Source organism: Achroia grisella, unplaced genomic scaffold, assembly GCF_030625045.1.
Source record: "Achroia grisella isolate CSIRO2021 unplaced genomic scaffold, CSIRO_AGI_Agris_v1 utg512, whole genome shotgun sequence".
Taxonomy (NCBI): Eukaryota; Metazoa; Arthropoda; class Insecta; order Lepidoptera; family Pyralidae; genus Achroia; species Achroia grisella.
This window is the reverse complement of record NW_026712906.1, coordinates 560,310-583,758: the sequence shown is the minus strand read 5'-3', so window position 1 is coordinate 583,758 and position 23,449 is coordinate 560,310. Positions and strand designations below refer to the sequence as shown.

Genomic DNA, 23,449 nt, shown 5'->3' with positions numbered 1-23,449 from the left:
ATTTTGATGTTACTACGAAGGAATACAAAATGTAGAAGATTAGTGATGTGTGTATGGTATGTAGTGACTTAATTAAAATATCAAATTTTAATTATAATATTAATAATATGATAATATTCAAATACACTGCAATGCATTATAAACTGAGTGCATACTCCAATTACGTATAAAAATATATATAATCTGTTTTTGCCTCTGTGGTAAACTTTCTGATCTGTGCAACCTGCATGGCAAATTGAACTCAAAAAAACAAAAACATTAATGAGTTAACCTAAACTCAGTAATTTTATTATAATATTTTTATATGATACAGTCAAAATGGAATCAGACCTACCTAGTTGTATTCATGCCAAATTGAAATCAGACAATGGTGAAGACACTGGAAGTCCATTGGATTTACCCATAAACATAACAAGAGACCAATTACAACTTATATGCAATGCTCTCCTACAAGAAGTAAGTAATTTGGATTCCTGAAATTAATTTATTAATCATAAGATCTTACATGTCGGTACACTGGAGAATCCTATATTAACAACCTAGCGCTTGTCAATATATGATACAATAGACCTCGTTGCTGACCTTGTACACTGTCAGGTCGTCATCCACACAGTATCCCTTGAAAACAGTAGAAATCAAAGTAGACTTACGTTGAAGCACTTTTGAATTGTTATTACATTTTTTTAATCACCGCTCTTTCGGAAAGCTGTCTCATCACAAGAAGAACGAGCAAGAAACTTGCGTGTTGTTCTTTTAAATAATTTTATTATTGCTTTACATTTTTAAGTTTAAGTGTGTGAATACAAACCACCAATTAGCATTAATTCAATTAAATACTCAAATAGAAAAAATATTGAATATATAACCAACTGGTTAAACAATTAATAAGAGGAAATCAGTCATAGTGATTAGAGTAGACCAGTCCCTACAAGCAGCATCCGTTCACGAGTATGACGGATGAGCCAGCCATTACTCCGCTCGACCATATTTTAGGGAGCTCAATGACCTGGCCCACCACGCCGCCACAAGTCTGGACATTTTAATGAGCATGACTACTCAAAACACCAGACCACGTCAAAGTTACTTACAATTGCCATCTGATAGTTATAGTATTCACATTTTCAGTTAGGCTTTCGTAGATAAAAATTGTTTAATATAAGATTTGATATGCATCTCTGTCAGATTTAATGCAGATTCTGGCAGTTTATTATAAAATCTTACACAATTACCATAGAATGAATTACTGATTTTGTGCAGACGGCATTTAGGTAAAATTAGCTTATTTATATTGCGTAAGTTTATACTTGCACAGTCTTTGAGTTTTTTAAAACTCTCTAAGTTCTTCCATGTATACATGATATTTTCATAAATGTATTGTGAAGTAACGGTGAGGATATTTGATTCTTTAAAGCACTGACATAATGACTCTCTTGATGGGTTCAAACTACCATAAATAGAATGTAGGGCTCTCTTATGTAAAATAAATATAGTATTTATATCGGCTGCTTTACCCCACAGCAATATGCCATAGGACATTATGCTATGGAAATAACTAAAATATACAAGTTTAGCCATTGCCACATCTGTTAATTGCCTAATTCTTCTAATTGCATATGCCGCAGAACTGAGTCTACTGGTTTTGAAATATGGGGCCCCCATTGTAATTTCGAGTCCACTGTTATACCTAAAAAAACTGTATCATTTAAACAACAGTGGAGGTTAATTCCAAAAATATATATAAGAATGGCATAAGAGCCTTGATTTTATCATCTCCTTCCATCCTTTACTGGTGCTCCACTGGAAAAACGATGACAGGCGATCTAATTTGGTTATAACAGTGGCACTTCGTGGGAAGGTAGCCATTATTATTGCTAAATATTGCATATAGATGGCGTGATTGGTATCGATGGAATTCTTCATAGTTTTGCAAACGTTTAAAAAAACTAAACTGTGTTTTCAAAAATGTTTAATCTATTTTTAAAAAGTTATATATACATGTTAAAATGAAATAATGCGATTAGAAAAGTAATTTTCATATATTTACTCATTTTGTTATTTTCCAGTATTTAATTACACTTTAATCATTGCTAATACGGGGCTCAATGTTTTCAAAATGCTTTCATAGATGGCATTGTTGTCATTTGTATCGGCCTAATTAAATGTATTTCTTATATTTTCCAATAATAAGCACTGAATATATTATTATTATTGTAAATTAAACATATAAAAAAACTTTAAATAAATTAAAAATAGCCGAACAAGCAAGTAATACTTTTTCCAATAATACCTATGTATGAAGTGTTACCATATTAAAAATAAATACATGTATTATCGATTTTTTTGAATAATCGTTAACAGGATTTTATTACAGCGCATTATTCGATGATGCTTTTAATTAGTCTTTGTGAACAGTAAAATTTCATTATTTTGTATTATAGCAGTGTTCCGTTTCAAAGAACGGAATATAGTAGTATATTATTAGTGTTGTTGGTTATTTACATTTGTACTGAAAAATCGATTACATAATAATTTAAAATATCGAGTACGAATCGTAGCTGTCGTCGAATACTGGCAACTGGTAAGATTAAAATAGTATTAAAAAAAAAAAGAGAGAAATCGACCCTAACCCGAATGGCATAAAGTTGATTTTCCTTTCTCATTAATATCATAGCAGTTTGTTTTTAACTTGCGTATGACTCTGTGGTATGATGTTTAACGTGTCTTGTTATTGTACGGTGCATATATTTCAAAAATTATCGTTTAATGTAGGTACATACATTTCAAAAATGAACTTTTTATGTAGGTACATACATTTCTTTCATACATTTCAATAATGAACTTTTTATGTAGGTACATACATTACTTTCATACATTTCATAATGGGAGAGGTCTCAAGATGCTATCGGTGTATTCTGTGAACTCTCAAAAGCATTTGATTGCGTTGATCATGAAACACTCTTACTCAAATTAGAACATTACGGTATTAGATATGAAGCACTATGCATGATGAAATCCTATCTAAATAGTAGAATGCAAGTTGTTGAAATAAATGGTGTAAAGTCTGAGGGAACTAGTATTAAAATGGGTGTTCCTCAGGGCTCTATTCTAGGTCCTTTCTTATTTTTAGTTTATATAAACATCTTCCTTATATGGTAGAAAAGATAGCTGACATAGTTCTGTTTGCTGATGATACTTCATTAGTATTCAAAGTCAATCGACATATTGATGATATGGACGAAGTAAATGGTTCTCTCTCTTATGTTTTAAAATGGTTTACGGCAAATAATATGCTACTAAATGCAAATAAAACTAAATGTATCAAATTTACTCTCCCCAATGTAAGGCCGGTAGATTCAAAAATCGTATTGGACAATAAATCTATTAATTTTGTTGAAGATACTGTATTTCTAGGTATCACATTAGATTCCAAGTTGCAATGGGGTGCTCATATTACTAAATTGGCGAGTCGACTTAGTTCTGCCGCTTATGCGGTAAGAAGAATTAGACAATTAACAGACGTGGCAACGGCTAAACTTGTCTATTTTAGCTATTTCCATAGTATTATGTCGTATGGTATTTTGTTATGGGGCAAAGCAGCTGATATAAATACAGTATTTACTTTACAAAAGAGGGCCATTCGCTCCATTTATGATATGGATTCCAGGGAGTCATTGCGAGAGTGTTTTAAGGAATCAAATATCCTCACCGTTGCTTCTTAATACATTTATGAAAATATCATCTATGCCAGAAGGAATATAGACAGTTTCAAAAGAGTTAGTGATTGCACTAATAAAAGCTTACGTAACAATAACAAACTGATTTTACCTAAATGTCGTTTGGCTAAAGTTAGTAATTCGTTTTATGGCAATTGCGTAAGGTTTTACAATAAAATACCAGAGTCTGTTATAAATCTGCCAGAAAAAAGATTTAAATGTCAAATAAAACAGTTCCTTTGCCAAAAAGCTTACTATAAGATTGAAGAATTCGTTAACGATAATAATGTTTTTATAGAAAAACTTTAAATCTATAGCACTGACAATATTATCTGATTACATTAATAATGAGTGCGTAGCGACTTCTATGTTGATTATCGTATGCCTCTTACTTGTTATACTGTAATTATTTATATAAAATAAAACATCTATTAAAAAGAGCAACACACAAGTTTCTTGCTCATTCTTCTTGTGATGAATCTGAATTCCGAATGAGTGGTAGAATCAAAATATGACTATTCAAAAGTGCTTGTAATGAGTTGTATTTGAATAAAGATTATTTCTATTTCTATTTCATACATTTCAAAAATTATATTTCAATGTAGGTACATACATTTCATACATGTCAAAAATTATATTTCAATGTAGGTACATACATTTCATACATGTCAAAAATTATCTTTTAATGTAGGTTCATACATTTTAAAAATTATCTTTTACTGTAGGTACATACATTTCTTTCATACATCAAAGATATTATTATTGTAGATATCGAAAGTTATACAAGTAATTCTGAATGTTATCAAGTTCAAAATAAGCACACATTACTGGCTTAGATAATAGAGTAATATTATTGTAAAAAAACATTGGTGACACCCATACGTATACATACTACATAGTAAGTACTTATGCCCGCGCCCTGAGACTCATCTAAGCGTACAGCGCATGCGCGTCGTGCGGTAACCGCACCGACCGACCAATAGGAGCGCGCCTCTCGCGCTTCCAGAAAGTTCGCGACTAATGTACGGTATAGTAGTGTTCCAGTGACATCATCATTATTATTATTAATTTTCTCGTTAAGTTTTATTGTAATATACACAATTTCGTACTAAGTAACGTGTTCCCCCGTTACACATTTCTATAATAGTAATGAAAAACCTAAATCGACCCTGTTCACTTCATCTAGGATTGAAGTTTTAAGCTATTAAGCTTAATTAATATTCCTTCTTTTGAAACCGAATTTCATTTCATTATAGATATAAATTAACTGACCCGGCAAACCTTGTTTTGCCTTATAAATTAACTAGCTGTACCCGCGACTTCGTCCGTGTGGAATAGTGACCTTATTCAAATAAATAATAAATATTTAATAATGTAACTCGAAAAATCTAAAGACAAAAGTTTCATCGTACTAGTTTTGAAAATGACGAATTTCTTCATCATCTTCAACTTTCATCTTATGGCTCAAAATCACCAAGGTGGAGAATTAGCTTTATCAGCAAATAAAAGTCTAAATTTGGTGTTTTTAAACAAATTGATATTGTAAATATTACTTAACTATGTTCATATTAACTGTACCTTATATTTTTTACTGAAAAAGTAAAGCACATTTATTAATATTTAAAGAAATAACTTCAAAAATCATTTCGGGAACGCGTCCCAAGTACCAATCTTCAAAAACTAACGTTGAAAATATTAATAAAATAAAATAAGTTTTAAATGTTTTTCTTACTCAATGGCCTACAATTTTATCATAAATCAATTAATTATTGTTATTACTAAAGAAAGAAACGAAATTAAAGAAAATCAAGTCAATATATTGTGTCCCTCAGTGTAAGCATCATTTCAGTGAACGCAATTTTGATTCTCAATAAAAATTTTGTTTTTTATCGCAACCCTTAGTTTTCTATGGTATAGTGATGTGAACGATGTAAACAAACGGTTGTCGTCTTTCGTTTTTGCCAAAACAATTGAAAATAAGAGGTAAGCATCTTTCAATTCAATATTTATAGAGAGTACATCAATACGTCATCATACCGGGAATGCGTTTCTAAACTTGGGAAATTGAAATATAAGTTTTGTAGTACTTTATAGCAAATAGTAATCTCAAATATTTTACAATAATAAAAACAAACATGATGTCAAAGATTACTGCGATCTAAAAAAGGCACGCTTATTTAAAAAAGTCATTTCGGGAACGGTCATTTCGGGACCGTTTCCGAAGTTGACGGAGGGTTCTCGAAATGATGATGACGTTCCCGAAATGACTTTTTAAATAAACGCACCCTGTTATTATTACTAACGGTTAATCAATTCAGTATATGTTGTGCTAACATATTGTTTAATATATGTTTAATGTTATTTAGCAATATGGAGTCTCATATGGCTGCAAAAAATAAAGAAACGTCCGAAATAGCAAGTTAATAAGAATAGTTCGGTTTACTTGCGACAATGGGAGAATCCAATGCCAGGAAAAAAAATTTTTAGATAAGATGATGGTGAAAGAGAGAGAAATAAAAAGGGCTAAGGATAGAGCCTATTTTTAGAAAAGAAGCTGTAGAGAAAGTTAAAAACATTGATGAAATCAATGAGAGAGTGAAGCAAAATAAAAAATTGGGAAAGGGGCATTAGAAAAATACAGGGAAGAAAGGAAGGCAATATCAGGTATAGTAAACAATACTTTGCCAGATTCGAATGATGAATTAAATGCAGAACGGTTTTTAGGGAGAAAACAACGGAAAGAAAAATTGTTCGGAAGGATAGAGCCAAATCATAAAATAAAACAACAAGAGAAAACAATTCCTAACATAAAATGTAAATATAAAACTTTAAAGAAAAGACTAAGAAGAAAAAAAAAAAGAACAGGAAATAGTTCAGGTACCAACAACGACTCCTAACAGCAAAGTTGACGCATTGATTTAAAATGTCATAGAACCACCTAAAGTGCGCAAAAATCTCTTATTCAACGAAGTACTGACAGCGCAATTAAAAGAAAAGGCCTGTATTTTATGAAAAAATTCCAAAGAGAGGGAAGTCTTCCAAAAATGTGTTAGCGATAGCAAAGAAATATAAACTGATTCGTATGACTAAGACTTTTATGCCAAAGAAAGAACCAGTACATTGATTCTGAAGACCGATATCAAAATTCGTGTATATAATGACTAAAAAATAATAAGTATAATGTTTAGATGGTTTGATTTATTTACATTGGAATAAAAGATTATTATTGCCATTGTAATAAAAGTTTAATATGATTATTAAAACTTTCTAATCAGCTGTGTACAGGTTATTAAAAGACTGTAAAGTGTTTTAAGTTACGGTTTTTGATAATTAGGAACCTTATGCAAAAATGAATAAATAAGTACGATGTTCCAAAAACATTGCTCATGATTTTTAACCCTAAATTGTATCTATATCGTCATTTAAGGACGTCACACGCATCATTCCGTGAACACCTCATCCCTTCCGGGAACATCACCAAACTCGCAGATGATACATGATTATTTTAGATATTTAAAAAAAAGCTCTAATAATATTAAAATATGACGAACTTCTCATACCTAGAGCATGTTAATTAATATACAAGACACATCTATTTCTCATATTTAGATAATTTAGACTAAAAAATAGTCATAATATCACCCATTTGCACAATATTTTGCTTTCTAACGTCTTTATTGGCAATTTCATTAGATTTCTTTAATTTCTATGTATAGGTAACATATATCCCATCAAAAACATAAATGTGAAATGATAGCCGAGTTTCATATTAATATATGCCTTGATTGTTGACTTCTACGACAAAAGAGACGAGATCTAAATGGGTGCCAAGTTCAATGGTCTATCCTGAAATGTATTTATAACAATATAAAATATCATTTCTTCTTATAACTTAGGATAATATACTGTAGCCTAAGGTCTAACTTAGCCAGTTCTCATATACCAATTATTACTTTCGATTGCTAGTTACTACTAATATTAAAATAGGAACCGACAAGTAACATGTTTAGAACTTGCGAAGGCTACAGTATATTTCGTATATGAAAACTAGCCAAGTTAGACCTTAGGCTACAGTATATTATCCTAAGTTATAAGAAGAAATGATATTTTATATTGTTATAAATACATTTCAGGATAGACCATTGAACTTGGCACCCATTTAGATCTCGTCTCTTTTGTCGTAGAAGTCAACAATCAAGGCATATATTAATATGAAACTCGGCTATCATTTCACATTTATGTTTTTGATGGGATATCATTACTTTTTGTACATAAATTATACGAGGTACTTATTTATAACTAAATTAATACCAAATTATTTTTGATAAATTACTGTATTTTCGTATATTTACGGGGTATAATTGTCTTTTTTTTGTGTTATTTTCTATATTTTCTTGTAACTTTTAAATGTTCCAGTGCAAAGCCAATTCAGTATCAGGAATTTTTGGGCAAATCGGGGCGGTATAACGTCCACAGACGGTTGTACTCTACAATAGAGCTCTCGTGACTTGGATCTAAATTGTTAAGACGTACTCCATCTAAGGTTTTAACTCTGGAGAGTCCAACGTAAACCTGCCCTTTATTAAATATAGAGGAGCCTATGTTGAGAAGAGGACTGCCAAAACTAAGGCCTTGTGATTTGTGGATAGTAATAGCATATGTTAAGCAAATACGGAATTGTTCTCTTTCAACATATACATTATTTAATATCTGAAACTTCGTATTGACACGTTATAGTTCGTAAAGACGATTATGTAACAAATTGACTGTTATCTATTGAATTCTCAAGAAAACAATTTGTTACCAATGAGTTCTCATTCTCGAGTTAACTATACATTCCTACTTATAACTATACTAAAATTGTTATTAATTTTTGGATTAAACTATTGTCTACACCATACGTATTTATTAAAATAATGTAATATTAATATAACCACAAATATATAAGTATAATTTAAGAAAACTATGAATTTAGTAGCATAAATCGCAACCTTATAGGTTAGATATCGAGAAACAAAACATTGAGACATATGAGGGCGGCTGCCATTCGCTCGGACAGGTTCGCGTCAACGTTTTATCGCACCGCTCCCACACGGCGCCGCCGCGGCGCCCTATACCGAAATGCCTATTATTTAATAATTATTTATAAAAAATAATGATTTTACACTATCGATGTGCGCTAAATATTGAAACAATAATTAATACCAAATCTCAGTTAATAACATAATAAATACGAAATTCGACTATACTCCTAGTTATAAGTACGAGTATATTTTAGACAGAATCTAAATTATAGCAACTAGTGTTTACCGCTCAATGCAATATTTGAAGTTTGCTAGTTATCGACACTGATGTGAAGGGGTCAACGTAAATTGGTAATGATCGACGTTTTCATACAATATTACTTTCCGGCCAGTACAAGATGAGATATTTCGCCAGGGATCAATGTCAATTGGTGGCTATCGACGTTTTCATAGAATTTTAGTATTCGTCCAGTATAAGTTGAAATAGAATCAATTAAAGTGAAATATTGTAGTAAAATGATAACAATTTACCAGTTTCAGATTTTTTCCTTTATATTCACCTAATTACCTATCTGCATGCCAAATTTGAACTTCCTAGGTCATCTGGAAGTGGGTTATAATTTTGATCTATAGTTGATCAGTGATAAAAATGACGATTTTTGGACGTTAATATCTAAATAACCGTTTGAGATATGTTTATGAAATTTGGAACACATATTTATCTCGCAAGTCTCAATATATAAACCAAATTTGACAGGTTTGTGTGAAAGAGTTTTTGAGTTATGAGGGGGTCAAAAGTGGCTCCAAATGGTTCGTGTAAATATACACACGGTGCTGCAAGCCAGTTTACTTGAAACTCGGCTTGACACGCTGCCGCGTGTCTAGATCCGCTATTGAATAAGGAAAAAAATAAATACTTATGTTATATTTTAATATTATTATAAACCTTACAAAAACGTTCCCGTAATGATTTTTTCAGCGATAGGTCTCTTTAAAAATAAAATTACAAGAGTTGTAATCAATTCCATGCTCTGCCAACGTAAATATTGTTTAAACATAAGTTTATGGATCATTTAGGCTGATCATCAAAGTAATAGCTGCTAGGTAAATTCATCATAAAACAGAACTTGAATTTGCCACCTTGGTGATTTTGGGCCTTATATTTCATTTTACCCTCTTAAGGATAACATTTTACAAACTTAGAATGTCATATTTATTTATATTTAGTCAGCAGCCTAAAAAATATTATTAATTAAATTATAACATTATAAATTAAAGCTTTAGCTTACAAGATCTGACTTTAAAAATGACGATATTTTCATATAGCCTTTCATTTCACCTTTCAACCCTTTGTCGCATTAAAAAGTAACCTTTCTCACGGTCTACATTAACTGTGTACCAAATTTCAATAAAATAAGTTCAGTAGTTTTGGCGTGAAAGCGAGACAAACAGACAGACTGAGTTACTTTAGCATTTATAATATTTGTAAGAATATCGCTATTAAAAATAGGGGTTGGTGAAAGACGGGCCAAAATTTAGGCGTGTATGTATTTTTAATGTAACATTATAAATAAATAAAAAATTGTCAATAATACAAAAAAAAAATTTCAGGGTAGGCCACCCCTATAACTTAGGGGTATAAAAAATAGATAACAACCCTACCTCAGACCTAGCAAGTATACATATCAAATTTCATCAAAATGTGGGAGAAATAAGGCAACTAACACTGTGATACGAAATTTATATATAAGATATAGCGGATATTAGGGAAAAGAGGGGTACATCGTAGAATACAGGAGGTATAGGTATACCAGTAAATTAATTGTAGCTAAAATCAGTCTCTTACACATAACGATTAAAATAAAAAATCGTATAGCCCGATTTTGATACGTACGAGTACAAACGTATCAAAATCGGCCTATACGTATAGCGCAGACGCGTTACAACATATCTTCGTCGAAAGAAAAAAATAGGCATGGAATGTAGAATAAACTATAGCATAATATATACATTGGCACATAAGCCATATCTGCAGAGTGTCGGCTAACGTTATTATACCTACACATTTACATTGAATCTTGAATCGTCCCTAATGAGGTACACGATACAGTTACCTACATATCTATTATATACCTATCTTTGCAAAACACATGTCATGTAGACTGAATTCACTGCCATCTTTTTTCGTGCTTTGTTACTAAGCACCCACTAGTAATCCGAACTGCTTCAGATCTAGAGACATCTAGCGGCTACGGCGGCGAAATAAAATAGCCCGAGTTAGGAAGGAACCATTTTCTTGTATGGGATGGGCTATCTGTATGTAATATTATGTTAACTGTGGTTATAATAAACATTTCATGCTTTCAGGAAGACAAATCTTTTTTATTTTTTGTAAAAGATGTTGAAATTACATCCACTCTGAAGGATGCACTGGACATTAAATCTTTGAATTCTGAAGAAATTGTGGAAATAGTATATCAACAGCAAGCTGTGTTTAGAGTGCGACCAGTCACAAGATGCACAAGGTAAGAGCTAACATTTATTGAACAAAACTAATGATTTGTGAAATAAGACCAGTAATGTAACCATTAATATGATCTCTATAATTGCAATATGTCAGTTCCATACCTGGGCATGCAGAAGCAGTAATATCAACCAGCTTCAGTCCATCTGGGAAACACTTGGCCAGTGGCTCCGGAGATACAACTGTTCGATTTTGGGATTTAAATACACAGACACCATTGCATGTCTGTAAAGGTAATTTGTGCATTATAATATAATCAATTTTATCTTAAATGGTTTACTATCCTTTTATTGCACCAGATAGACTTCTGGGGTTAAAACATGTCACACAAAATTTTACATAATACAATTTTTCAGGTCACAATAATTGGGTGTTGTGTATAAGCTGGGCTCCAGATGGATTAAAACTGGCATCAGCATGCAAACAAGGAAGAATCATAATTTGGGACCCAAATACTGGTTGTCAACTGGGAAAGACAATGATTGGACACAAACAGTGGATCACGGCTTTAGCATGGGAACCATACCACAGGTAATCAAAATTATATTGTGAACTAAAAATTGGAAAAGAACATTTCCTTTCTACATAGAATGATGGACCTCATTGTACTATATGACTAGAAGTAGTAAAGTAGTATAATGCCAATAAATTATCCCAATTAGTTAAAATAACACTTAATATTTCAAAGAATTGTTTCAAAAATGAGTAGAATACAGTAATTTATGTGTAAAAATATTCACAGAAATCCAGACTGTCGTAAATTAGCCAGTTCTTCAAAAGATGGTGATGTACGAATATGGGATACTGTGACAGGTATTACAATTCTCAGTTTAACGGGCCATTCAAAAGCGGTGACTTCTGTCAAATGGGGAGGTAGTGGGCTCATATACACCTCCTCACAAGATAGAACAATTAAGGTATAACCCATTATTGAGACATGTTCGTTTTTGCGGAATTGCAACTAACTGGTTTTAAAACTAACTGCCAGAGTTTATATTAAATCTGCCAGAAAAGATTACTAAGCAATAATGATTAATAATTTGATTAAGAGAAAATATGAGTGCCTGAGTTTCTATGTTGATTGTTGCATACCTTCTCCTTGTTTATGTGTATTATGTGAATACCACTAGTTTCACATAATATAGTTGTATTATTAATTGTAATGTGTCATGAGTAATACTCAAATAAATCTCCAGTCATGGTAGCATGGGGGGTTTGGTCAATGGTAAAATATGGTTAAACATATGATTGCTGGCTCACCTCTTATATTCTGCTGAACCGATGCTACTTGTAGGCACTGGTGACACTGATAGCTATGATTGATCTATTTTGTTACTCAAGTGGCTATTGTATTTATTTATTTTTGTCGAAAGTTGCTATTTGGCTGTTTACATTTATTACACAAAATTTCAAATATGGAATGGAATTTGGAATAACATATATTTAAAAGAGCAAAGTTTTTTGTTGATTCCTCTTTTTCAGCAATGAGAAAACTTCTGAATAAAAAAAATTGGCTATTCAAAAGTGATTATAGAAACTTTTAGAAGATTATTTCTATTTCATAAATAATTCTATAACTATATATATAAAGAAATAAATAAGAAACATAATATTTTCATTTAAACCCTAGAAAAAAAGGAATAGATGCATTTCCAGATCATTCATTCTGAAGTGCTACTGTCAGACATATGTCAACATACCAATATCTGAAAATGACTCTTTTTAAGTGTTGGTGTAAATAACTAAATTAACATTCAAAGCACACAGTTTTAATTTTATTTATTTGATGATTTGATTTCCCTTAAATCAGATAAATATTTAAGCAATTTTTTAAGGTTTGGAGAGCTGAAGATGGAATTTTGTGCAGATCTTTGGAGGGACATGCACATTGGGTGAATACATTAGCATTAAGCACAGATTACATTTTGCGTACTGGTCCTTTTCATCCAATTACTGACAAGCATGGAATAATCAATAATGGTAAGAAACAATCCAATACTATCTATACAATTATAGTTTCTGATATAATGCAAGAGATCATGAAAACATTTTTAAACTCTGCTTTGGATTTGGTAAATTCAGTCCCTAATCACAGGCAAAATTAATAACAACGGAAACACTAATATACAATACAAGAAATGAAAGCTCAGCTAGTAAATTTACGAATAATTACGATTGTGAATTATTAATCCTACATCCTATAGGGACAACAGTTTCCGCTAACTTTAACAATATTGTGGCAATTATTTATTAAAATTTGATACTTGTAAGCTTATCTCTGTCTAATGTTCAGATAAAGATGTACTGAAGAAACAAGCATTAGAGAGATATGAGTCAGTCTGTTACCAAGGAGCTGAACAATTAGTGTCGGGTTCAGATGATTTTACTCTCTTTTTATGGCTACCTGAGAAAGAAAAACGACCTGTAGCAAGGCTGACAGGTCATCAGCAACTTGTTAATGATGTTAAATTTTCACCAGACACCAGGTAATATTCTTACAAATAATATCAAAATTATTCTAGCCAGTTACCAATATCAGTTTTATTACTACTTCTATTTCATTTTATAAAATATATACACATAATATGCCGTCACGACTGTTCACCCAGATAAAGTAGTTACAAGCATCGTCAAAATTTGCTCTCATGCTGAATATAACACTACAGGCCCACATCTCATGGGGTATGTATGATCTGTATCTGAATACAGTGTGGTAGGGGGCGAGCCGTATAGAACAGAATCCGAATCAGAATAGATATTTAGTTATATAGTTAATCTACTACTGATAACAAAAAAAAAATCTTAATAATATTATAAACGCGAAAGTTAAGTATGGATGTTTGTTACTCTTTCACGCAAAAACTACTGAACTTTACAGTGTATAGCTTATGCATAAGAATAACACATAGACTATATTTATTATTGAAATTTAACGCGGGTGAAAACGCCGGCACTTTTGGTCATTGGAGATACAGGTTTCAATTAACAGATCCCCACAAGAAATCTGCTAGGCGTTTGGTAAGATAAAAAAAAGATATAGAAAGTGGAAAAAGAATAGTTAATTTTCTTGAAATTTATTGCTAATTACTTACTTAAGGAATTATTAAAAAATCCAGTCTCTTAAAAATGAAACTTTAACAGGTTAATAGCATCAGCGTCATTTGATAAATCAGTGAAACTGTGGGCTGCAACTACTGGTAAATTCATAACAACGCTCAGGGGTCATGTGCAAGCTGTTTACATGGTTGCATGGTCTGCGGACTCTAGACTGCTACTAACTTCGAGTGCAGACTCAACTCTTAAAGGTAACACCGTAATTTTAAAACTCATTCATACAACACAACACAAGTGAAAAATGTAAAAATATAGATTGTGTATGTTTCAATATGGTCTTGGGAGATCTTCTGCATGAAACTATCAAAATCTTTTTTAGAATTCTGAACCAAAAAGGCAAAATAGCTGTACTATGTAACTTAACTAGCCATTTATGATTGCGTTATACCTCTTAAGATATTAATGTTATAATTTAGAAAAAAGTTTCCAATACTGCTGTATACTTATTCACTTTTGTTTTTTACTATTGTACACATTATATAAACAAGATATTCATCTTAATAATATTATTAGAAAAGTTCTCGCTACTTCAATGCCTATGTTCCAATACTGTTGGCTTAAAATATTATTGTAAAAGAAATTGCTACGTGTGGTTAGGTTACTTCCGATATGCAATTTATTTTATTGTCATTACAGCTCTCCATAAAAAAGTATATGTAGTATATGTTACATTTTTAATTCCAGTTTGGAACATGAAAAATAAGAAATTAGAATTAGATTTGCCTGGACATGCAGATGAAGTTTATTCTGTTGATTGGTCACCTGATGGTGCATATGTAGCCTCAGGAGGAAAAGATAAAGTTTTAAAATTGTAAGTATAGGTATTATATATAGGCATATAATATAATAAATAGCCTCAAGGTGTTAAATGTGCACCTTTGTTTGTTATTGTTGCATTACTCTTGTTAAATAAATGTTATACTATACTGGTAGTAATTAATGGCAATTAATTAAAATGTTATTTCAGTATTCATATCACCTATGCTACTGCATCAGCATACCATCCTATGTATCTTGCATATTAAACTGCAAGGTTCAATATCTTTAGTCTTTTGTAATTTTGATATAGTTCGCATCTAGAACCTTGTTTTAAAAATGTATGTTGTAATTAATTATCATTACTTTTTCATTCCAAAAAAATACATTGAAATAGTCTGTTTGATATTTCGATGGGATTAAGCTGTATTCAACCTAAATAGCCTTTTTATTATTATGAATAAAAGACCTCTACATACTGTGATGTGCTAAATCATGATTTATTTAGGTACTTTTAATATTACTTTAGTGCATTTAAGTACATTGAACATATTATTTCTTTTTATTTCAGGTGGCAACATTAAACTGGGATGAAATTACAAATTTACTGTTTATGTAAAATAAAAAACTATTACAATATAATATACAAATAAGCCAGTAATGCAATATTATTTTATTTTTATACTCTTTTTTACATTAGCCTTGATACCTGAAGCTTCGCCACCATAACGAGAAAGCTCAGTTCTTGGTTCTCGTACAGCACCCTTCCTTCTAATCTTTGCCTTTCTGTACTTCAACTTATGTTTGACTCTGGGATTTCTTTGTTCCTTCTTTCGATATGGTGTCAAACCTTTGTTTTTAGCAATCTGGTAAGTGATTTCACGCTTGTATTCTACATCTTGAGGAATATCTGTTGAATGAGTTGATGATAATTTACTTTGATGAACAATGTCATTAGGCAAATTATCATCATTATCAGAAAATCCACTTTCTTCTGATTCATCATTCTTAACAACAGCTTTCTTTCTTTTATCAGTTTTGAAGTAATCAATTCCTTCATAGTCATTTTCATCATCAGATACACCAGTATCTTCATCATCTTTTTCTAAAGTGCTGGTAATTTTCTGTTTTTTACTTGCTACTTCTGGTGCTGAAGGAGATGACTTGCGCTTTTTATCATTTTTATTTCGTAACTGTTTCGTAATATGTACTTCCAAATTATTTCTTACTGCATTTAGTATTTTATCTATTTGTGGTTTTATAATTTCCAAATATATAGGTTCCATTTTGTTTAACATCTGTCTGTATTGGTATAACCTTTTTATAACAGGATGATTTAGGATATTGATTCTTTGACTTTTTAGAAGAAGATAATAACTAATATTTGTGCAATAATTCAATATAAGTTCATAATTTGTTTTGACAAATTTTGAAGCAGCACATTTTGGTATTTTTCCATTTTTAACAAGTGCCAAAACAGGTTGCAAGTTATCTTTAGCTACAATTAACTTTGTTTTAAAGTCTTCAACAAGACCTGCAAATTCAGGGCTCTCCTTCTCTAGCAACTGATGTTTTTGTCTTTTTGACATCTTACTCAAGTCGCTTTTTATTAGAGTCTCTCTTTCCTCTACTTGAGTCACCTGTTTTGTAAAAAAATCTAGACTAAAGTCCTCATCCCCCAGCTGTTCCAAAAGCCTTTTTTGTATGTTCTTAGCTTCCTCTTCCTCCATAATTGCTGCTTCTTCATCATTACCAAATCCACCATAATCTTCATCAACATAATCTGTAGCATAATATGACCTCTTTTTCTTTCCCCAAGCTTTGGAATCGGGTAAATCATCATCTGATTTTTCATTACCTTCTACATCACTATCAGCTATACTTAGATCATTCATGTTATTGTCTGAATCTTCATCAGATTCAGAAAAACCATACACTTCATCTTCACTTTCGGGATCATGTTTTCTCTTGCTTAATTTCTGAATAAGTTTCTTTTCTTTTTCTGTGTATTCATTATCAGAATCAGAGAGGTCATATTTATCATATTTTGATTCAACTCTAAAAAAAATATCAATATATAATAATGAAATAAATAATAAAACCTAAAACTAGTATTGTGATACATCATGTCATTCAAATCATACACAATTATACAGTAGCAACAGCAAGACTGCATGAAGTATTTGTGATTTATATGACTATATAGACTATATATAAGAAAATGGCAGTATTCAAAATGTTTTCATTTTTTACAAGAGAAGCGTTTAAAGTTTTTAAATTTATTTAAATTATTTTTTTCCTTTAAAGTTTTAAATTTACAAAGAAGTATTATATATTATTTTAAAAGTATTCAGATAATGATTAAAGGTTTGGTTAATTTAATTGAAAACACAGTGGTGCCATACCCTAATTCATTAATGTCTATATAATATGATTATCATATTATATCCATTTACTCTTGATATCTATGATGCTGCCATTTCATTTGATTTTTGAGTATATTATAGAATATTCCAACAGGGTATATGAACATGAAGGAATTTTTATGGTTTCTGGATGATAAAAATCATGCAGACATTCAAATACGCAATATAACTTAACGATAAATTTATGCAATATTGTTTCTACTAATTCTCTAATGTACAGGAATTAAAAGAAATACAAAAATTTACAGCCGCTGCCTGATTCAGTTCTATTTGTCCCAGAGGATGATTATATTAATCCTTAAAGAGGTAATAAATAAATCTTTTAACCTAAAAAGGTTATAGGTACCAAATTCCAACCATAACCTCGTAATATTTTAAAGTCGTGCTACATTTATTTATTTATTTACATTTATTTTCACAAATGTTTTGTCATTGTCGAAAATAAGAAAGGAAATATTGCTATTTTAAATATAAACGTGTTTATAATATAAAATAGAAAATGCTTTTCAATGGGGACATGTAATGCCTCCTAGACAAATAATATAATACCTTATTTTATCAGCCATGATGATGAATTATTTAATTTATACCATTCAATAATATTTAAATTTTATCATGCACCAAAAAAAGAAATGCTAACACGCATGGATACATTACGGTACAGATCTGTAGTCTGTACATATCTTGTTTTGACATCACAAATGCATGACATTTATTGGACTGACACTGTATATGCAATTTTTAGGGCACAGGGGGACAAGAATTTTTATTTTTTATTAATCATGACAAACTGAAACCATAGCAATTTTTTCCCCATTTTCATTCATCTCCTTTTCAATGAAACCATAGCAAATTAGGTAAACTTTCGATAAAATTGAAGTGATTTTTTTTTGTATCGGTTTTTTCGACTCAGGAAAGGGTAAAAGGACTGAACCCATACAGCCATGAACTTTAGTAACAATCTAATGTTTTTCCAATTCCAATTCTTAATTCAACTGTCAAACTATTGTGATGGTTGTTTATCATTTATCCATTTTGCAAGTTCTTACTTTTTTGTACTTTTATTTAATTGATAAGCTAATGTTGTATTAAATAATATATAAATCACCTAACTAGTCAAATATCAAGCGATCAAATAATGACATTAACTAAATTCACAAAAGGTATATTGTTATATTTATTTTATATTTCTGATGTAGTTACATGTAACAAAGTATCAAAATTAGGTACCATGAATCCACTTGATGATTGTCAACGTTGTAAATTATTGACAGACTCATTTAGTTACTGGATCGATAGTACATCAAGAGGAAAACACGAAGGAGGAGATGCTGCTTGGGAAGAAGCAAAGTTGAAGTCTTATGCACGAAGTGAATTACGCTTAGTCGAGATACAGGAAGGTCTCTGTTCAGAGTTAAAAAAACATGAGAGTGATTGTTATGTTCTAGCAGAGGAAGGGGAACAATTCCTAGAAAAATGGTGGTTTAGAGACGATCCTGATTCCATGGACTTGCACACATGGTTATGTATAGAAAATCTTAAATATTGTTGCCACGAAAATCATTTTGGACACAATTGTTCCCCTTGTCCCCTCAATATGCAGAACAAAGTCTGTGGAGGACATGGTAGATGTGATGGAGAGGGCACACGTGCAGGAAATGGTACATGTATCTGTAAGAAAGGTTATTCAGGAAATTTATGTGACGACTGTGCTATCGATTTCTTCAGAGTTAATAATGACTTGTGTGAGCCATGCCACAGAGCTTGCAGTGGTTGTTCTAGTGAGGGTGCAGCAGCTTGTGAGGCTTGTAAAACTGGTTGGAAGTTAGAGTTGGGTGTGTGCACAGATGTAAATGAATGCTTAAATTCTACCTTCTGTAAAGTTAACCAATTCTGTATTAACACAGAGGGTTCCTATGATTGTAAATCATGCGATGTAACATGTAAAACATGTGCAGGAGATGGATATACAAATTGTACATCATGTGAACCTGATCATGTGTTATGGAGTGGTAGATGTTTAGATGATAAACATAAGAGTAAACTTTTAAGATATACTATAAAGAAATTAGGACTATATTTAGGATTAATTGTTATAGCAATTTTTGTACTTAGGAATTCAAAAACTATAGGATCTCTAGCAATTATAATAATTGCAATGTATATACATTACTCTGAGACAAATATAGAAATGAATATTTTAAATGTACTTGTAAATCTGTATGTAAATTAGAACATTTTCCTACAAATTTTTGTACAAATTGGTTACTATTAAATTATATAGTTGATGGAAGTTGCTGGGCTGCATCAATTATGGTCTGATTTGCTGACCCAGTTACATAAAAAAAGTAAAAAGTATCAGTATAAAATTAATCAGACCATTGTTGGTCTGTCATCATATTCAATTGTCTCACACAGTGTCTTAATATACATTTTATTTCCATCCATGGGTATGTTACTACAATAGTAACCTATAATGACACAGTGCAATAAACAATTAAATTATAATTGAGCATTGATAATCTTGTTTTTTATTAAATACATATACCTTTCCTAGATAAATAACTGAATTAATTTATATGCAATTCATTTGTAGAGCCCATTCATAAATTGCTCATAATTGTGAAAAACCAACAAGTAAAATCAAATAAATAAATATGATATATTAAATTTGGAAATGTAACATCACGAAATTTAGCATTCTCCCACACTGTGTACTGTGTGAACCCACAGTTTGCAACGTCTATGGGGGAGGGACACAACATGTATCATCATTTTTGGTGGCCCTTTATTTGTCTTTTAAAGTATTGCCACCATTTTTATCAACATAATAATTATTCTTTTCCAAAGTGTATTATAAAAAAGAATATTTAATATTGCAATAGATGATAAAAAAAAACAATAGCAAAAGTTAGTGGTAGTTCCTTTTCATTATTATTAAAACTAAAGAAGATTGGACATTTACAAATTGCAATATTAGATAAAAACATGGTCAAATTACGAAAAATGGATTAATTAATACATATCCAATAACCTGCATTTCATATGCTGTATATCAAAGCAGATTTAGTGTCAAAAATTGCAGATGGAAGTCTTTGGATTGGGATGTTTAACATAGTTTCCTTTCCTTTGGAAATAATTAATAAACCGAATTAAAGGTGTATTAAAAATACATTTTATTGCAAGTATGTAAACTACATTTTAGTGTCATTTATATACAAAAATTAAATACAATGATTGTTATAAGTAATAAAGTAAATACTTTATAATACAGGAGGATTATTGTTATAAAAAAAAAAGGTAATACAAGTTAATTATTGTTAAATAAGATTTATAATTCATAGAGAAACAAATGCAAAGTTTGAAGACTCAATTACATGCTAATTGAATGCTATTAAAATATATTTCCAATATAAATAATGTTTATTTGATCCTTAAAATTAATTGTGACAAAGAGTTCATAGTACTACATGTATAATAAAGACGAAAGTAATTTTATAATTGGCAATAGTTAATTTGGCAGCAGTAAGCATAAGGTATACATTTTCAGTCTGAATAAAGTATTAACGTTAAGTTCAAAGTACCTACTTTTATGTGACTTGTGATGACTCAATACATCTTCAACTCTCAATTTGTTTTATCTTTTTATTGTATGTTATTAATAATTAAACTTAACCAATTTCAATAAAAACAAAATGATTACAAGTACACAATGAAATACAATACAAAAGATTTGTTGTTATTTTATGCACAAGATTTAAAAGTGTCAAGGCTTGTAAATATTTTTTCTACGAAGTAAATAAATCAACCACTCGCTACTTAGTGCTTAAATTAAGATCATCGCATCTAACATAGTGCATAATTATAAATTGAAAAAACCTAAAACAGCTGAATTTATAATAAGTGTGAAGTTACGCAACTTCAAAATTAATTAAATTCCAAGAAAGTGCAGTAGAGAATAAAAATAATTTAATAGTCATATTTTAATAAAATATAATATTAAATGTAATGGAATAATGATTGCCAATATAATTGTGATTCGAATTTTCAGAATATTTGCCAATTTAAAATCGACTTCTAATATTTAATGCACAATGTAAAGCATTCATACATTGTACAATTTTGGCCTGTTTCGAACTATAAATTAACAATGGTCTTTGGTGAAGAGAAATGTTGATTTTGATCATGAAAGAATGATATTGACTTATTTTAATTATTATCAATATATTATTATTCAACAATATAAATTATTGTAAATCAAATGTTAATGTCTTTCAATAAAATCAACATAAATAACACATTACTACTGAAGTAACTTTGTTCTAAGATTTTTTTGGTAAAATTTTATTTTAAGTACTAATATAACATCGTCATCTAAGACTACTTGTGAAATAAAATACTTAACCTATTCTATATTCTAGCAAATCTCCACCGATGTTCATGTGCCAACTACTAAAGAAGAAAGTTACAATAAGAAAATTCTAAAGCAGTGCCTTTGTGAAATTAAGCTAAATAACATACACGACTAGCATTTAAAATGCTACTTTACAGATAAAATATACCATGAATATATCTCAAAACAAAATGTGTTTAATTAATTAAGAACAATGATGGGAATCTGTAACCTCCCAACAGATTCATAATATGTACCTATATCATTATTACAATAATTTACGAAGTTATGTAATATAAATATGACAATGAATACAGCTGATCGCATGGTAGCATGTAAACAATTAGCTTATACTGCTTGTAAGTTATCAATATCAGTCCCATTTATCTTAATAATCTATTACAATTTTATATTTCGGTCCCATTTCATAATACTCGTCGAATCTCTAGCTTGTCGATTCATGCCGTTTTCGAAAACATTCATACTTATAATCATTATTAAGAGACGCGTAAATATTGTGACAGTTCATATGATACACAATATACTAATTTTAAATTTTGATACATCTATGCTACACATTCTGTAAATGATATAGTTTCCTAATGAATATTTCTACATTCAGTCTGTTTTTTGTATGGAATGTTTCAGTAGAATGTAGCATAGCGAAAGTCTCACAATTAAAAAATTAATTTATAGAATACTGAGCTAATATGTTGTTTTTAGTTTAGAAACTGATTGCATAGCTATATTTATAATTAATTTCACATATTTTCTATAAGAAGTAATATAAAACAAAAAGTAAAACTAACCTGATTGTAATGAAATTTAAAATGTTTTTTTTCAAACATATCGTCCCATTTCATCTACATAATGTTAACTTGTATCTAAAAGTCACAATCATTTCAAACATTTACTATTCAAGTTTGGAAGATCTTATTAAAAAGTACTCATTTTTGATACTATTAAATTAAACAATGTAGTTTTACTAGACTCGTAAATTATTTTGTGGACACCCGCGATACAGGTTCGCCTAGTATGTGGCCCAATGCGTGTGTTTTATAATGTAGCTTTATAAAATTGTTAAGTATCCCTATCTAAATACTATTATTAACATACTCATCATTACTCATCCTTAGAAACGGAAAAGTCTCGGCATGCTGCAAAGCGGAATGCTTATACTTAAACTCCGAAATATTTATCTTGATTTCCTTATAATGGTCTAAGACATGTTCATATCAGAGTTTTGCAAGGTACGTTTTGTATCAACTTTCATAATCCAATAAAATAATACTCAGTATCCCTGAACAATTATTTAACTCTTGCTAAAATACTAATAAGTTACACTTGAAATGTCTCAAAACATAAATTCATCTTTTGAATCAACATATAAAACTTATTCGGTTCCAAACATAAATTCATCTTTTAGGTGAATCAACATATAAAACTTTTATAAAAAGCGTTTATATTTCAGTAAAATTAAATGTTAAATGTGTTGATAC

The 23,449-nt window shown here is 30.4% G+C and overlaps 3 protein-coding genes across 3 annotated transcripts; 2 read left to right on the top strand and 1 right to left on the bottom strand.

Moving 5' to 3' along the window:
• Positions 1-288: 288 nt before the first annotated feature.
• LOC131846809 (notchless protein homolog 1) lies at positions 289-15,803 on the top strand. The gene is made up of 10 exons (XM_059196216.1): positions 289-456; positions 11,105-11,262; positions 11,358-11,494; positions 11,618-11,792; positions 12,004-12,178; positions 13,097-13,241; positions 13,555-13,747; positions 14,403-14,566; positions 15,060-15,186; positions 15,703-15,803. The coding sequence occupies exons 1-10, from the start codon at positions 319-321 to the stop codon at positions 15,713-15,715; spliced, it is 1,425 nt and encodes a 474-aa protein (XP_059052199.1). The 5' UTR covers positions 289-318; the 3' UTR covers positions 15,716-15,803.
• Positions 15,771-18,239, bottom strand: LOC131846678 (something about silencing protein 10). Its single transcript, XM_059196020.1, has 2 exons — positions 18,107-18,239; positions 15,771-17,189 (listed from the first exon to the last, which is right to left on the bottom strand). Exons 1-2 carry the CDS (start codon positions 18,121-18,123, stop codon positions 15,800-15,802), a joined length of 1,407 nt encoding a protein of 468 aa, XP_059052003.1. The 5' UTR covers positions 18,124-18,239; the 3' UTR covers positions 15,771-15,799.
• A 333-nt stretch (positions 18,240-18,572) lies between these two features.
• LOC131846812 (cysteine-rich with EGF-like domain protein 2) lies at positions 18,573-19,950 on the top strand. Its single transcript, XM_059196219.1, has one exon. It carries the CDS (start codon positions 18,696-18,698, stop codon positions 19,788-19,790), a length of 1,095 nt encoding a protein of 364 aa, XP_059052202.1. The 5' UTR covers positions 18,573-18,695; the 3' UTR covers positions 19,791-19,950.
• The last annotated feature ends 3,499 nt before the right edge of the window (positions 19,951-23,449 follow it).

Bases quoted from the DNA above. Each gene is read 5' to 3' on its own strand.
- LOC131846812 (XM_059196219.1), top strand. From the start codon at position 18,696: ATGACATTAACTAAATTCACAAAAGGTATATTGTTATATTTATTTTAT.
- LOC131846809 (XM_059196216.1), top strand. From the start codon at position 319: ATGGAATCAGACCTACCTAGTTGTATTCATGCCAAATTGAAATCAGAC. The intron at 11,263-11,357 runs GTAAGAGCTAAC...GCAATATGTCAG, and splicing joins CCAGTCACAAGATGCACAAG to TTCCATACCTGGGCATGCAG. The intron at 14,567-15,059 runs GTAACACCGTAA...TTTTAATTCCAG, and splicing joins TGCAGACTCAACTCTTAAAG to TTTGGAACATGAAAAATAAG.